This window comes from Protopterus annectens, chromosome 6.part0 (genome assembly GCF_019279795.1).
Source record: "Protopterus annectens isolate FY-2018-M chromosome 6.part0, PAN1.0, whole genome shotgun sequence".
Taxonomy (NCBI): Eukaryota; Metazoa; Chordata; order Ceratodontiformes; family Protopteridae; genus Protopterus; species Protopterus annectens.
The window spans coordinates 265,121,811-265,139,148 of NC_056737.1; the positions used below are offsets into that span (position 1 = coordinate 265,121,811).

Below are 17,338 nucleotides of genomic sequence, written 5' to 3' on the forward strand. Positions count from 1 at the left end.
TGATCCAAGATGGCTCTCCACAGATCATTTATTTTTAGAATCAGATACAAAGAGTAGGGCACAGACTATTACATTAGACTATGTCCCATGTGCCAGGTGATTTTGCAAAAGGTGTTCCCAAATAAATGAATCTGATCTTCTGGCACTGGGGTGACACCTGTGAACTTTGGCATATTTATGAAATGTAGTGTTCATCCCTGTGCCAAGATCTTTAAACCCACTGATCCTGTGTCACTGCTTTTCACCTTTCCAGAAAGTGGCCTAAATGGACCCATAGTCTTCAGTGAGGGGAAGGTTTAGTGAGAGAGATCTGGAAAAGGTCTAGGCTGGGGTGGCATTTGTAAGGTTTGAGGAGGGGTGAGCAAGGATGAATCATAGCTTATCTTTTGGAAGCTCTCAGAATTGTGAACCCCTAGGCTTCCTCTTTTGGTCTTGTCACCTTTTCGTAAATCCACTCTTACCTTTTCAACTCTTTTCTCTGGGAGAAATGACAGCTTTTGGCAAGATGGTTTCTACTACAACCAGGTGCAGGACAGAGAGAAGAAAATGCTTTACAGACTACAGGATTTCCCAGGACAACCTCCTGATTCTGCAACTGCTACATAACAACCCACAATGACTTTGCATTTGACTAAAAAGGCAGATCATTACAGAGGCCAACATAATGCATCCATGTACAATTAAAAGTAGGAGTGAAGTAGGAAAGAGAAGAAAAAAATAACAGAGATGACAATGCAGCATAAAACCAAAAGTCAATTCATTTTTGCCTCTCCACTCCATGCCCAAAAAGCAAAACAAAAAACAATACATTCCTCGTATAACTCAAACATGATGGGTAGTTTACCAGCTATAAGCTTGCACTGACATTCAGCCACAGAAAATGGCAAAACTAAATAAGTAGACTGGCTTAGTCAGAATTTCATCCTAGTCGCAAGAACACAAAGACATCCAAATGTTTTATGTCATATCACACAGCACATCTGATCATAATGATTCACTCCTGTTTCATCACAATCTGAAAACAGGCTAAATTATGGATTCTGCATGAGGGGCAGATCCAAGTCTTCCATTTTATAGGACGCAAATAAATGGCAATCAATATATTTAACTCAATGAATTAAGCACATACAAACCAGCTGATGAATCAGATGTGACCCTAGGAAAACTTGCCGAAAAAGGTGAAGTTTTCAGATAAAAATACGGGTTTCAAACATGTAAAGGACTGGAAAAACATAATGAAAGTTTCTGTTTTCAAAGAAAGTTTGCAGTTAGGGAAATAACTCTTAGAAAAAGATGCTACAACTCAAATGAATGTGTACACTCCTAAATGTAAGCAAAATAACGCATACTATTTCAACAGCACAAACACAGGTTTTGTAGTGCAGGTGAAATGTATGCTGTCCTAAAAGGCCAGTGCCAAGGGCTCAGGTTTGAGGTAAACAGGGGCATGTGTTGCACATATCTAATTCTAGAAATACTTTTCTAAAAAGGGGGAAACAGTGCGAACAATGCACTTACCCGACAATGAAATAATAATAAATACATAAAGATGTCTTTTAAATAATAAAAATAAAAAACCCAAATTATATAAAGAAAAAAATGCAGACAGTAGAGGAAGAGATTCAGTATGAAAACTCTACTGTTTTAAATTCTCAGAGTAAGCCATGATACAGTACTCACAATCAAATGCAAATATGAACTGATATTGTACAGCTTTAAGACAAAGGATGTAACACAACCAAAATCACCACAGCTCAAGGGTGTTTGCGTGTGTGTGTTGGGGAGGGGTGGGTGGCTGCTTATACTTAATATAAGAATCTTTGTAACTACACATCTTTAATTACCCTGGTGTAACCAGTTATACTCACAACTCACCTTTGGATGTTTTTGTAAGAACTGAGCAGCCTCTTCAAAGTATTCCAGATCAAGGTTCTCTAAACCAGGAGGGAGATCCTCAAAGTCGAAGTATGCCAAGGCAAGTGTGGCAAAGCCGTAATTAGCTAAAAGGCAGGCTCTGTGCTCTAGAAGGCCTCCAACAGAGCCATAAAGATCAATAATACCAGGAAAGGGACCAGCACCTGTAGAAAACCACAAATGTTAATTCTGTACATTTAAAATATATTTCTAGCACATCAGCACTTGCAAATTCTGCTTATTAATACTTATTTCTAGATATCATCTTACAGAAATCAGTGGCATCACTGCATGCATTCACTGGGTAATTGAACAGTGTGTTAGAACATTTGAAGTTCTACTGCCTTAACGAGCTGGGAAACAATGTTCCTTATATACTTAAATATGGTCTGTATGCAACTATGTTAGTTATAGCTTTAAGCATCCAAGGTGCATCAAGAATAAGCAACTTACACTCATTAAACTGAAACAGAAACCTCTCTGTCAGAAGCAGTAAACTGGAAAAAAAACACTATCGCAAGTCATGCTTACTGTATGAAATGGCTTTTACCTATTTAAACTTACATCCGAACAATCAATGCACCTGTCAACTATCTTGTACAAAACATAGGCAATGTACTTGACTTGATCTCTGTTACTGAGACATCACTGTCCTTAGCCACAATGGGAAAGCCTGCACTACTAGGATGGAAAGATTTCAGCCACTATCTAAGCCACCAGTTCAGAAAGAGAATTATACATTGTGCGGTGTGGAACAATGATCAACTCTTTCCCCTTGAACACGGTGTATTCCATTCAGTCCTTGCGTTTGAGAAATGATAATCTTGTCTGTATTCTTGGCCTTGACAAAAAACAAACATTCAGGATGGGCAAAGGACTCTGGCAAGAAAGAGTATCTTGTCACTTCTCAGTTCATGACTTTTATGAACAGGATATGGAGGCATAACCAGGATCCATTTGGATGATGTGAAGGCTGCATCTTTGTTGTTTGCAAACAATGTCCCCCTTTTAGGCTCAAGTGACTTGTGATCACCAGTACTTACTGGAGTGATTCACTACTGTGTGCAAAGTAGATGGGATGAAACTCAGCACATTCAAAATAGAGGTCAACTTTCTCTCCCTGAAGCAAGAACACTTTTTTGTAGGTAAGCTAGAAGAAACTAATCCAAGCAAAGTTTTAAGCATCCTGCAGTCTTGTTCATAGGTAAAAGTAGAGGGAACTGAACAGTGAAGAGATGGAGAGGCAGCAGTACTGTAGTACTACACCCAGGTGTAAAGGTCAGATGAGAACCAAGTCACAGGATGAAGCTCTCAGACTAAATATATCCATATCCTAACACGTGATCAAAAGCTCTAAGTAGTGACCAAAAGGATGAGATTGTGGATAGAAGCAAGAAAGGATCCTATACAGGGTAGCTGGGCTCACCTTCCACGATAAAGTGAGGAGCCTGGCAATTTAGGATAATATTAGAGAAAGGCCACTGCTCTTTTGGACTGACAAAAGTTAGCTGAGGTGGTCTGGGCACCTATTAAAAATGCTCCTTGGGTGCTTCCCACAGAAGATCTACAGAGTATGATCTGCTGGGAGAAGGCCTCTGAGTAGACCCAAGACATGATGGAGGGATTACGTCCTTTGTTGACTTAGAAACTCTATAGATTACCCAAAGAATGCACTAGTGACAACTGCCTGGGACAAGGGAGTTTGACATATCCCTGCTCAGCATGCTACTAACTGTGTCCTTCTACAAGACAAGTGGTTTGGGGAACTGAGGAATAGCTACTTCATGTTTCCTCGAACAGATATGGCTAGCTTAATTGCTGACCTTTTTATATGAAGATCATTTAGGCAGGGAATGATTAAATGAAAAGCATTTCATCATTATTCCCTGGGGGGATATGCATATACCTCAATCTCCCTGCACCCGGTGGCTGTCAAACCTTGAAACCTAAAGAAAAAGTGGTAGTTGCTGTAGACCAAAACTATTAAACAGAAACAACAGCACCAAAATGAAGACACTGGTCCCGGATCCCTTGAAGAACTTTTATTCAACCATAAAACCAACGAGTAGTTAAGCGCTTTTATCAAATAGAGTTTGACTTCATCAGAACAATGAAGTATAGAAAAAACTAGTTTAAAATAGTCAGTAAACACAACCGGTTGGATGAACGTTCAACCAATTAAACACACCTCATTAATAAATTAATTAGGCCAGTTTGCAAAAGGTATATGGAAAATATATAGAAAAACCATACATATAACTTGTTCATGCTATATCGTATAACTCTATAATAAAAAAAATGTAATTATCTCTAGTTTTCTTGAAATAAAAATAAAAATGCTTAGAATACGCACAAATAAATTGTTGCATAAAAATATACATGAATAAAATACATGAAATAAAACATAACTAATAATAATGTTCACTTTTTCATAAATAACATTTACAAATGCATTTTAATAATAAAAACTGCTATTTAAATCCAGAATCACCAGGGAGTACACATGGAGATTACATTTTGGCTGCTTTTTCTTTCAAGGCTGGTGCAATAGAAATGCGATCATTGAGACCTGGATATATGTTAGCAGCCAAACGTAATTGTCACATCATTTCTTTTTTGTTCAAAATATTTTTCCAGTCTCCCCCCCCCTCACATCATTTGATATCTCATCAATGATACCAAAACTATACCCTGTATAATTTTCGCACACCTTGCTGTGCCTATAAAGTGCATTTGTTTCCTTCATGGTTCTAATGTCATAAAGATGTTCGTAAATCCTTAACTTATATGCTCTCTCTGTTTTGGAAACATAAAAGCTGGCACAGGTATTGCACTTAGCCAAACTATCCTTTTGGTGGCACAATTCCCTTTTCTAAAGAAAACTTCTGTTTCCGCATAATTAGTTAATACAACTGAAGGTTCCTGTGCTATGAACTTACATTGACTGTACCTTCCACATGACATGGTACCCTTATCCCCATTATTCTTTATAGTTACTGGATTACCTTCAAGAATATTTTTAATATTTTTACCAACCTTGGTAGAAAAGGTAGGTTTGTCACCTAACATTTTATAAACATCATAATTGGCTCTAAAAAATATTCCAGTTCTTACATAGGATATTTTGAATACCTCTACAGTGAGGGTTGTATTGAATCACACAAGCTTGTGTGGAACTACAAGGATTGCCCATTCCATGATTAAAATGTATGAAGTATGCAGCTTTGTCTACCTTTTTACCCAATAAAGGTTTGTATTTTTCCCCCCACCCATTATATATATCTTGCAGGATATCTTGAACCAATAGTGTTGGATAACCTCGCTCCAAAAACATGTTTAATAAGGTATCTTCCTTATGTGATGTCATCCTAGCTATTTTGATGGCCTGTCCTTTAATAATACCCTTTTTCTGAAAAAAAGGATGATGGCTATTAAAATGAAGATAGGAATTACAAAAAGTATGTTTACGAAATACTTTGGACCTGAAACCATGGGAGTCCTTGATAATCAGGGTATCCAAATAGCTGATCTCCAGGGGATCACAATGGTGTGTAAACTTAAAAAAATGAGTACTATTGTACAGGTGTTCCATAAAATGTGGAATTGTATCAAGGTCACCCTTCCATAAAATAAAAATATCGTCCAGGTTATCTGGTGTATAACAAAATATGTGAGTAAAAATTGCTCTTGAAGACATGCTCACGCTCCCATCCCAACATGACAAGGTTAGCTTAAACAGGGGCACAAGCAGCACCCATAGCCACCCCTGAAATTTGTTGATAATGTTGCCCTTCGAAATAAATATAGTTGTGTTCTAAGATGAGGGTCATCATTTCACAAAAAGTTTAACCTGGTCATCGTTGAGGCTGGAACTGGAGTATAAAATGTCCTCGAAATAATTTAAACTTTCTTCTTTAGGTATACTGGTGAACAGGTCCTGGACATCAATGGTTAGAAATATAATGTCAGAGAACCAAAGATCAGGAGTATCATTAGCTAAAAAATCCCACGAAACTTTGACAAGGTGGGGAACAGTAGCTGTCACAGGTTTCACCATACGGTCTATAAAAACAGCCATATTGTGGGTTTTAGATCCACTCCCTGCCACAACGGGCCTAAAAGACAGATTGTCAACACATTTATGCACTTTAGGTATACCAAAGAATGCAGGGATTTTGGGGTATGGGTTGATCAAAAAATTACAGGTGTCAACATTAATTCTGCTCTCTGAAACATATTCTTCTAAAAAACTGTCAATCCTATGGTAAGAAATATTAATTTGATTAACAGACACTAAGTGTCTTCATTGAAAAGAATGTTCTGCATAGCGTTAGTGTAGTCCTCGGAGTTGAAAATCACTATACCCCCTCCATTATCTGGGGTCATGATACAAATCCTTTTATCTCCCCTTAATTCATTAAGTAACTTTTTCTCTTTTTCATTTAAATTGTGGTATATTTTCTAAATGTCAACCCACAATTTATATATGTCTTCTTTGACTGCCCTTTCAAAACTAGCAATCAAAGGATGTAAGGGAGGGTTAAATACACTATTTTTCATGAATTGACCATCAGTCATATCAATGCCAGAATTGGAAAATAACATTTTAAAATTCAATTTTCTAGTGTATAAGTGCATCCAGCAGAACATTTGCTATGTCTGGTATTTTACTAGGAACAAATGTGAATCTTTTTAAAAATAAAGAAAAGAATTCCTCACCAATATTGCAATCAGTGTAGTTATACACATTACAACTTTGGCTCTGGATTGCATAAGTGGAAATTCCTTAAGATTCCAAGAGCAGGATAAGTTATTTCTTACACTTATTTTACTGAACTTCACTTCTGAAACGCTTATAATTGTGCTATACAGTTGATCTACTACATTTTGCACTGTTATTAAGCTTTTTTTTATTGTTTCACTGCATTTATGTACTGTTTTATACTGTTTTAACATTACTTAACTGTAAACTGCTTTTTCATACTGACAGTTGTATTTTCTGTTTCTGAGTACTCTATCCGAGCTTTTCTGTGCATTTTTGTCTGTTTACAGTTAAAAGCATTCTTGAGTCTGTTCCTTGATCTGTTTAAAACTTTCATTTAGTGGCTACAGCTAGGAACTGTAATTTTTCCAACCCACCCTCCCTAGTGTTGTGTGTTCTTATACTTGGTGGCTTTGCAGTTGCCCACCCATACTGCATATTTGATGTGACACTCCTCCCAGTCTAGTGTTATTAGTATTAGTTCACTCAATCTAATAGAGAACATAACGTTGAATTAACTTCTGTTCCAGCTTTCTCCATTTCCACTTTACTGGAAAAAAAGAATTCTAAGCTTGCTTCCCCCCTTTCCTGTGGCAGGTGAGATACGGATTTGCTGTGTCCAAGACTGTTTGTGAGCTCCTAAGCCCCCCCCCCCCCACACACACACACACACTTAACTGGGGTTAAACTATTCCTGGCGCCATTAAAGTCTGTTCTTCAAATTTTCCCTTGCAACTAGCCAGCTTTTTAGTTTTAGCACTCATCGGTTTCTTTGATCTCAGCACTTGTTCAGAACTCATTGTAAGCAATAAGTAAGTTACAAATTACTACAGCACTCAACTTTCCTCACTTGTTTAGAGGAAAACAGTTTTTAGTACTTAATAAACAAGCACCTATTCAAGGTCAGCTCCCGGTGTTTTCTCCTGTCTACCTGATGAATCTGGGCATCTTGGGACAATGCAGCAATTGCCTCATGTACACAGACAATCCTCTCCTCCTACCACCCAGCACTACGACCTGTGACAGATGCACTTATATAGCCAAACTGGAAGCAAAGCTTTCTTCACCAAATACTGGCCTAGACAGTCAAGAGGAGAAGGTAAACACTTGCACCGCACCACACTCATCACATAGTCCCTCAAAACCTACACCATCAAAACACACACACAGAAGCACAAAACACACACCGACATTCGCGGAGGCTCTCAGTACAAATCTCCCCAAACAACAGAGACCTCCAAAGCAGAAATGCAAGCAACCTCCACCCCCCCAACACAACCCAAATGACACATAGCCCACATACTCAGTGTGCCACTCAACTACAGCCCATAAGGCATAACGTACCCAACACTCTAGTCATAGGTGACTCTATAGTCAGGCACACTGATGTTCCACTCACCAGGCTAAACAAAGAAAAAGTTACTGTCAGCTGCCTGTCAGGTGCCAGGATCCACCACATTACACACACACTAAGGTGACTCCACAAGAAGTACAAATATGACTCTGTCATTGTCCAAGTTGGTGTGAATGACCTGAGACGTACATCCCTGGACTACATGAAAAGAGACATGGAGGAGCTCTCTGATCTTGTAGCCCAGGCCGGTATGACCCTTGCCCTGAGTAGCATCCTGCCATCATCCAGAATGACACCACAGTACAAGGACAAAATGATTGACTTTAACAACTGGCTAAGCTTCTGGTGTCATTCTAAGGGAATCCAGTATCTGTCTGCATGGGATGACATGATCGACAGACCACACTGCTTTGCCAGAGATGGCCTACACCTGTCGCCCTTGGGATTCCGGAGACTGGCAAAGGCTCTTACCACCCCTATAGTGCCTTTTTTAGGCAAGGTTCAAATGACAAATTCACCACCGTAACAGGTACAAGCAAACAAAATCTGAGGGTAATGCTACTCAATGCTAGAAGTCGAAATCTCAAAATGCACTCACTCGAGGCACTCCTTAAAATGGAGAACATCGACATCTGTGCAGTGACAGAGACCTGGTTCAAAGCTCCAGAGAGCACCTCTGCATTACCAGGCTATAATTCTTACCAAACCTTTCAGCCACCAAACCCGGACCGAAACACTAAAGGTGGAGGCGTGTCCATATTCATTAAGGATATCCACACTTGCTAGTTGCTCAGCATAATGCATCTGGATTATCCAAGTTCAACTAACTCTGGAAAAAAACGCAATCCAGATTGTAGCTTGCTACGGACCCCCCCACCATGCCCCAGGATTCCCACTCCTCTTTTCTTGATACACTGGAAAATATTAAAGTACAACCCAACACTCTAATAATGGGTGCTTTCAACTACCCTACCATTAACTGGGAAAACTACTCATGTACCAACTCTTTTGCTCAACGTTTTCTGGAAATCATCAATTCCAACGTCTTGGATCAATTTATCCAGACCCCCACCAGGGGCAGCAATATCCTAGACCTGGTCATCACCAACATGGGTGACCGGTGTTCCACACCAGAGGTCAGCTCCTCGTTGGTCGGATCCGATCACGTGCTAATCACCCTAGACATCCACATCCCGCTCCCACCGCCCCCATTAGGAAAACAACCGTAAAATATTTCTCCAAAGCCAACTTCACGCTTAAGACAGAAGTGGCAAACTTCACGACACCCATGCAGATGGACAATAGAGGTACGACTGCTGAATCCTACACAAATGCACTTTATAAGCACTTACACAAGTGCATGGATCGTGCTATCCCTAACAGAACCAAGATGCTATCCTCCAAAAAAGGAAGCCAATCTGGTGGTCTTCTGCCATAAACAAACTCTACAACAGAAGAAAGAAACTGTTGCAAAAAAGACTAAAATCCCACGACTGGAGGAACTCCCTGGTCAGCCTCAGTAAGAAGCTGAGATCCCTCATAAAATCCTCCAAAGCTAGTTATGAAAACAAAATTGCCACTGATTCTAAAGACAACCACAAAGCATTCTACAGCTATGTCAAAAATCTCAGTGGCAACACTCAGATCTGCTCTGAGTTACAGCACAATGACACTAAATATACAGAACCAACTGATATTGCCAACAGCCTGGCAGATAGGTTTAGTGCTAACTTTACCCTCCTCTTACCCTCCTCTCACCCCCTAAAGGGCCCATCTTTATACCGGAAGAATGCAAAGTTCCCGTAATCACGGCTGCACAGGTAAAAAAAACTCACTCTCCAAATCCAAAAACACAGCATCCATGGGACCTGACAACATCACAGGTTGCCTTCTACATGAACTACAGAATGAACTGGCACCCCACCTAAGTAACATGTTCAATCATAGCCTCACCTCAGGCATTGTGCCCCTTGAATGGTGCACCGCGATAGTTATCCCACTCCACATTAGCCTGACGAGCCTTGTCTGCAAAGCCATGGAACGTATCATCATGGAACTCATAAACAAAGACAGTGGAGATCTCCAAACTCTGGACCCCACACAGTTTGGGTTTGTAAAAGGCAGATCATGTCTCCTAAACCTGATAGACTTCTTTGAAGTAGTCACCAAAGCCATAGATGAGGGTAAGGAGGTTCACACAGCCTATCTAGATCTCGCCAAGGCATTCAACACCATCCCCCACTCTGGAATTATAGATAAACTCACTAAACTAGGTATAAATCCCTATGTCACAAGATGGGCTGCCAACTGGCTTACTGACAGAACCCACACTGTGAAAGTAGCAGACTCCAAATCAGACTTCAGAACAATGACAAGTGGAATACCACAGGGTTCAGTCCTGGGTCCTCTCCTATTTGGTATCTACTTCTCTGAAGTACAGGCTAACACAGGAGGTCCTTGGCTAACTAAATTTGCAGATGACTGCAAACTAGGAGCCATAATCGAAATTCCAAACTATGTGGACATCCTACAAAAGGGTCTCATTGAGACAGATGCCTGGTGTCAAAGACATGGTGTGAAGCTCAATGCCAAAAAGTGCATTGTCATCCCCTTTGGTAAAAACTCTGTATCCATGAACTACCACATAGGCGGTAGTCTACTTAACACCGAAAGTGTGATAAGAGACCTTGGGACACAGGTGGACAGTAGTCTCTCCTTTGATAATCACATCACCACAGTGGTCAAGAAATCATTCTACGTGGCACACATTACAAAAGGTTTCTCATCCAGAAAAAAAGAGGTTATTGTTCCCCTCTACTCATCACTCATTAGACCCATTATAGAGTACAACGCCCCTTTTGGTATATACCTCATAAGACATCTACAACAACTGCAAAGGCCGCAAATATACCTCACAAAGTGGATTACTGGCCTCAAACAGATGCCTTATGCAGACCGTCTCAAAAAACTCCAGCTTTATTCCATCGCAAATCACCTACTCAGAGGCGATCTCTGCCTAACATACAAAGCTATGTCAAACCCAGAGCTGTTGGACATGCTCCACTTAAAGAAATCCCAATCCCTCCGAGCTACACGCTCTAGGGACCTAAACCCTTGTCACCACAATAAACAGAACATGCTGGAGGGATAGATTCCTGTCCCAGAGACTTCCCATACTCTGGAACAGACTACCTATCTATGTCAAACAGAGTTCCTCATTAGCACTCTTCAAGAAAAATCTTGAAGATTGGATGGGTAATAGGAAATTCACCCTGGGGATCACTTCTGTGGTTCTGCTCGACAGGGGCACAGGAAAATAATTTTCTTGGGTGGCGAAAGCCAGGGTACCTTTTTTGGCTAGGCTTGTATAGGCCCTAGGGCCAATAGCCTAGTACCTACCTATGAACAGGAGTAGCAGTTAATATCTCCCTCTGCCTCTCCCCTTGTACATGTATCCCAGGTGATTTGCCCCTTGGTTTTGGGTGTAAGGTCCCTTGGTGTTCCTGTTTGTGAGAAGCTCAGAGAGAATAGCAATGTGAAAATCCTGTAACTCAGGTGGATCTGGTGCATCCACTTCAAAAGAGTGATGATTAAATACACTTCCCCCACCTTCTACCCCTACCCGTATCAAGTTGGTTAGGGTGGGCCTTTGATCTAGACTACTGGTCTCCATCCAAAATTAACTTGTCAACTGGGTATACGAAGAAGTTTTCATATTGTTTGACATCTCTATCCAATTTCCTTTTCTTTTTCTGAAACAAACCGTTACACTTTTTATCCACCCTGTCAATAATTTTATTAAATAATCCCTCATATTGATCAAATAACAAGTCAGTGGTAATGCCCCGATGTAAACTTATAACTTCTTCCTGAATCCTAGTTTTCATCAGTTCTAAATAAACATTTTATCCAACAATTCCAAACCCCATTTGTCAAACATTTGTGAAAAATCATGAACAATATTGTCATCATAATACAAGCCAAAAGGAAATTTAAAAACACGCAAGCCTTGGGGAACAATATTTAAACCAATACATTCTTTTAAATTAAATATGTCAATTTCTATGTTTTTTTACCTTGAATAATTTTTTCTCAAAGGAAAATATAGCATCCTTAAGAGAATGGTATGATGCCAACCCATCCTTTGAATCAATACAGTCATTTACAGGTTTAGAATGATTGTTCTTAAAATTATATTCCTGTCGTAAAAGTATATCAAAATGATCTCCTTTGCATGCAGCACCTTTAGGTGAACTCGTATATCTCTTGTTACTGTCACCTGAAGTGGTTGCAGAGGGTACGATGAGTATGAGCTGTACTGTTAGTTCCCCCCTGAGCAGAAAAAATCGTTTTACAACTGAGGGAATTCATAGTACCTGTAGAAGCATGAGAAACAGGGCCCTGGTTCTGAGAGTCCTCAATAAGGATTGTATGAATATCCTTACACGAATAAACGGCACACTTGGTCTTCACCTCTCGGGAACCGTTAAAAGCTTGAATTTTCACCCCAGGGCCTTTCCGTGTATCAGGAATGCCTGTACCACCATCACAATGAACATCCGCAGAAACTGTGATGTCATGATGCCCAACCGAAACGTTCGTATGAAAAACACCCTCAGTAGGATGTCCTACAGTTCCTTGCATGGCTTTAAGGGAACAGTCACCCTTAGAAGTATTAGTTTTAGCATTATCAATAGAAAGTTCACCAAATTTGTTGAAAAAAAGTTCAAAGAACTTGTTGAGCTTCCCCCTCAACTCGGCGACATCTTTTTTAAGTTCAATCAATTGGTCATTTTGTCCTTATTAAACATGTTTTTGGAGAGAGTTTATCCAACACTATTTGTTCAAGATATCCTGCAGGATATATATAATGGGTGGGGGGGGGGGGTACAAACCTTTATTAGGTAAAAAAGTTGACAAAACTGCATACTCCACACATTTTAATCATGGAATGGGCAATCCTTATAGTTTCACACAAACTTGTGTGATTCAATACAGCCCTCACTGTAGAGGTATTCAAAATATCCTATGTAAGAACTGGAATATTTTTTAGAGCCAATTATGATGTTTATAAAATGTTGGGTGACAAACCTACCTTTGTTCTACCAAGGTTGGTAAAAATATTAAAAATATTCTTGAAGGTAATCCAGTAACTATAAAGAATAATGGGAATAAGGGTACCATGTCATGTGGAAGGTGCAGTCAATGTAAGTTCATAGCACCGGAACCTCCAGTTGTATTAACTAATTATGCAGAAACAGAAGTTTTCTTTATGAAAGGGAATTGTGCCACCAAAAGGATAGTTTGGCTAAGTGCAATACCTGTGCCAGCTTTTATGTTTCCAAAACAGAGAGGGCATTTAAGTTAAGGACTTACAAACATCTTTATGACATTAGAACCATGAAGGAAACTAATGCACTTTATAGGCACAGTAAGGTGTGTGAAAATTATACAGGGTATAGTTTTGGTATCATTGATGAGATATCAAATGATGTGGGGGGGGGGTGAATGGAAAAATATTTTGAACAAAAAACAAATGATGTGGAAATTACGTTTGGCTGCTAACATATATCCAGGGTTCAATGATTGCATTTCTACTATACCAGGCTTGAAAGAAAAAGCAGCCAAAATGTAATCTCCATGTGCACTCCCTGGTGATTCTGGATTTAAACAGCATTTTTTATTATTAAAATGCATTTGTAAATGTTATTTATGAAAAAGTGAACATTATTATTAGTTATGTTTTATTTCATGAATTTTATTCATGTATATTTTTATGCAACAATTTATTTGTGCGTATTCTAAGCATTTTTATTTTTATTTCAAGAAAACTAGAGATATCAATTACATTTTTTATTATAGAGTAATAGGATATAGCATGAACAAGTTATATGTATGTTTTTTCTATATATTTTCCATATACTGTTTGCAGATTGGCCTAATTAAATTTATTAATGAGGTGTGTTTGATTGATTGAATGTTCATCCAACCGGTTGTGTTTACTGGCTATTTTAAACTAGTTTTTTCTATATTTCATTGTTCTAATGAAGGCAAACTCCTTTGATGAAAGCGCTTAACTACACGTTGGTTTTATGGTTGAATAAAAGTTCTTCAAGGGACCGGTCTTCATTTTGGTGCTGTTTTTTCTGGTTAAACCTTGAAACATGTTATACGTTTTGTACTGAGAAGCTCTGTTTGGTCAGTCATGACAGCATGGACAACAATTATGCAATCAAGAGCCTAATCACTAGATGCCTGGAATTATGGTGTATTTGTGCAGTCAGCTTGGGAATCACAAAATTCAGGATAGAACTTAAACATCTGAACTTAAACAAACAGCAGTTCAAAAATATAGCCATCTTATCAAATGGCGCAGATGGCAGCTTAAATCAAGACAGGAAGCAGCTCAATATTTGTGCTGCACTGCATACTTCTCCAAGATAAGCTGCACCTTTGAGTAGGGTTGTATATTTTTTAAATTAATTGTGGATAAATATCATTCTACAACTGTAATGTAGAAAACCTTTTTATTCAAATGGATTCTGGTGTTTAAAAATAAGAATAAAGATATGCCCAGCAAAAAGAACATACTGAGGATTATGTATTCAGTGTCCAAAAATTAATTTAATCCATTGTAGGGATACAGGGCAGCCAAAGCCTATCCGTATTCTGGCAATCAGTTGGCACAAGGGCAGTGAAACCATAGCAGAATGCACATACATAGTGACACAAACATGGTATACACACCCGTGGACAGGGAAGGCAAAACTATAATCTAGAGTGGGGCACCGGGGAGGCTGCCCTGAATGCAAGCTGTTAGTGGGGCATGATTGTCACTGTAAAAAAGGTGCACATGAAGTCACTATTCTTGTGCCTTCAGGCAGCTCGGCATGAATGCAGTCTCCTTAATCATAAACATAGATGATTTGCTTGGTGCGTGTGCACGCACACCCTGCACCAAGAAGTCAGTGCAGATCTTCTCTACAGTTTCTGATGAAAGTGCCAAGATGAATCAGCTCTTTCACAAAAGATGTTTCTTTCCTCAGTCCTCAACGCTGTGTTGGGTGGGGGTTGGGGCTGACAACTGGGAGAATGCCCAGGACGGCAACTGACCTAGCTGCAGCTTTTTCTACAGGCAACATGAAGGATCATCAGTTCCTCCAAGGCATATCTTGGGGATGTTGGAGGAAACTGCAACACTTGGCAAAAAGCCACACACACAGGCAGCATGTAAACATTTCAGATAAGAAAGCAAGAAGTGGTGAAGGAACAGAAGCTCTTTTCTACCTTTCATTCAGTACACCTTAACAATAAAATACTCTTTCATTCCATTCTTACTCTACCTTCTTTTAAGAAACCATAACTGTATCTACTGTAAAAATGCGTGAGCTGAAGTCTTTATATAGTGTGTTCTAACATTATCGCTTATTTTACATGTATACACAAATTATACTTCTTTGTTGTTGTGATAGTCTTTGTAATCAATGTAAATTTGTAATCTTACTAATGTGCTTCTGGAGTTTTCTCTCCGGGTCTCTGCTAAAACTGGGGCATATACCAGTCAGACTTCTCTGGTAGACAAATCTTTAAATGCATACATAAATAAATACATTTATAAATACATGCATGAATAAACAAAAAAATACAATTATCTAGGCCCTTGCTAGAAAGCCAGACAGAAAAATGAGCCCACATAATTTGGCAAGCCTGTTTGAGTGAAACAGCTCTGAGAAGAGAACTGGATGTCAACCATTCTGTCATAGCAGGATTACTGGTTACAATGAAACTGGTGTAGCCATATTCTCAACATTACAGAATAAAGACCTGGGTGGGGTTTTGCCTGTTGGGTTTGTCAACAACAGCAGGTCATAAAAAAGGGGTTTCTCCAACAAAGAGGTTCTTCAGCAGGGAAAATACACATGTCTGGATCAGAAGGGAGCTATCACTGATCCTGAAAAGTCTGACTTTCTGGATGATCCGCATCATCAAAAGAAATGGGACAGAAGCATAAAGAAGACCAAGAAGCCACCAAATGGCCAAAGCAACCTTGACTGATCCCCCAAGGGGTATGAGAGAACTTTATTTGGGATACTTGCTGTTGACTGGACATGTGAGGAGGTTGCACACTAATTTGTCCCAAAGAAAAAACATTCTCTTGATTACTGACTGGCTCAAAGACCATTTTGGGCTGAGGGTGAGGGCCATCAAAATTGCAGTGGCTGAGTCCATCCACAAAACAACTAGAATCTTCATGAAGCATCCATTAAAAATTCACACTCGAGTTTTTGACAGCATGGAAAGGATCATTCCCTCCTCCATTTTTTAACACTTTCACTGATGTACTAAACCATGGCCATATTGTCTGACTGAACAGCAATGAACCCAGAGAGACAAAATGCACTGAAAGAGCAACATTATCAGGAGAACAGCTATCATTCCTAAGACATATGTGTAGAGATAAAACTCTTGAGATGATCAGACACCCAGACAGCTAGTTACTGAAGTACCCCCAACCAGGGGCGGCTTGTGCTATAGGACTGCAGCCCCCTCACCTGTAAAAAGAAAAATAAATTGAGAGTCCCCCCCCCCTCCCCACTGTAGAAAGTTAATAGAATACAAAAAAAAATTCACATGTCCCGGAACTCCACACGTGTGCTTAGTTCCTGGCTGCTGTGTTAGGCAGTCCGGAACTCCACGCACGCATGCGTGCTTAGTTCCTGAACTCCAGACTGCTCTATTAGGCAGTCTGGATAGGGATGGAAGGGAACTCTGCCCTCTCAGCCCAGAAGTCTGTGCGGTGACAACCGCACAGACCGGAAGAACACCGGACTGCATCGCCTGCAGGCTGGAGGCTCCAGCCTACTCACGTCTCGCGGGGAAACCAGAACAGCCTGCTATGGAGAATGGACAGGTGATCGGGCTGCTGCAGAGGACGGATTCAGGCCACTACGGAGGATCGGATCTGATGCAGTGTGTCTCTGTGTATGTAAAATGCCCCAGTTGCTACATGGTGGTGGGAAGAGAATAAGGCTTGAACCCTGTACATTGGGCCCAAGTGGCAAGAGCCTGAATTCCCTAACCACCACCATTTGTAAAACATTTGCAGATTTTTGCCTCATATTTGTTCTGTTCCTCATAAAATCTGTGGTTTCTGTATTTTTATTTCTTAACACAGCCAGTGGTGCAGTGGTAGCATTGTTGCTTGACAGCTACAGGTTGTCTGGTTTGATTCTTGGCTAGGGTACCTTCTGTGTGGAGTCTGCATGTCCTCCCTGTGTTTGTGTGGGTTTGCTCTGGTGTCCTTGATG

The 17,338-nt window shown here is 39.9% G+C and overlaps 1 protein-coding gene across 1 annotated transcript in view; it reads right to left on the bottom strand.

Moving 5' to 3' along the window:
• Positions 1 to 17,338, bottom strand: part of LOC122804251 (acyl-coenzyme A thioesterase 1-like) — a 93,899-nt gene that overhangs the window by 19,809 nt on the left and 56,752 nt on the right. The window contains exon 2 of the mRNA XM_044074011.1: positions 1,876 to 2,078. Within this exon, the coding sequence (XP_043929946.1) occupies positions 1,876 to 2,078 (203 nt within the window). The remainder of the gene's footprint in view (positions 1 to 1,875; positions 2,079 to 17,338) is intronic.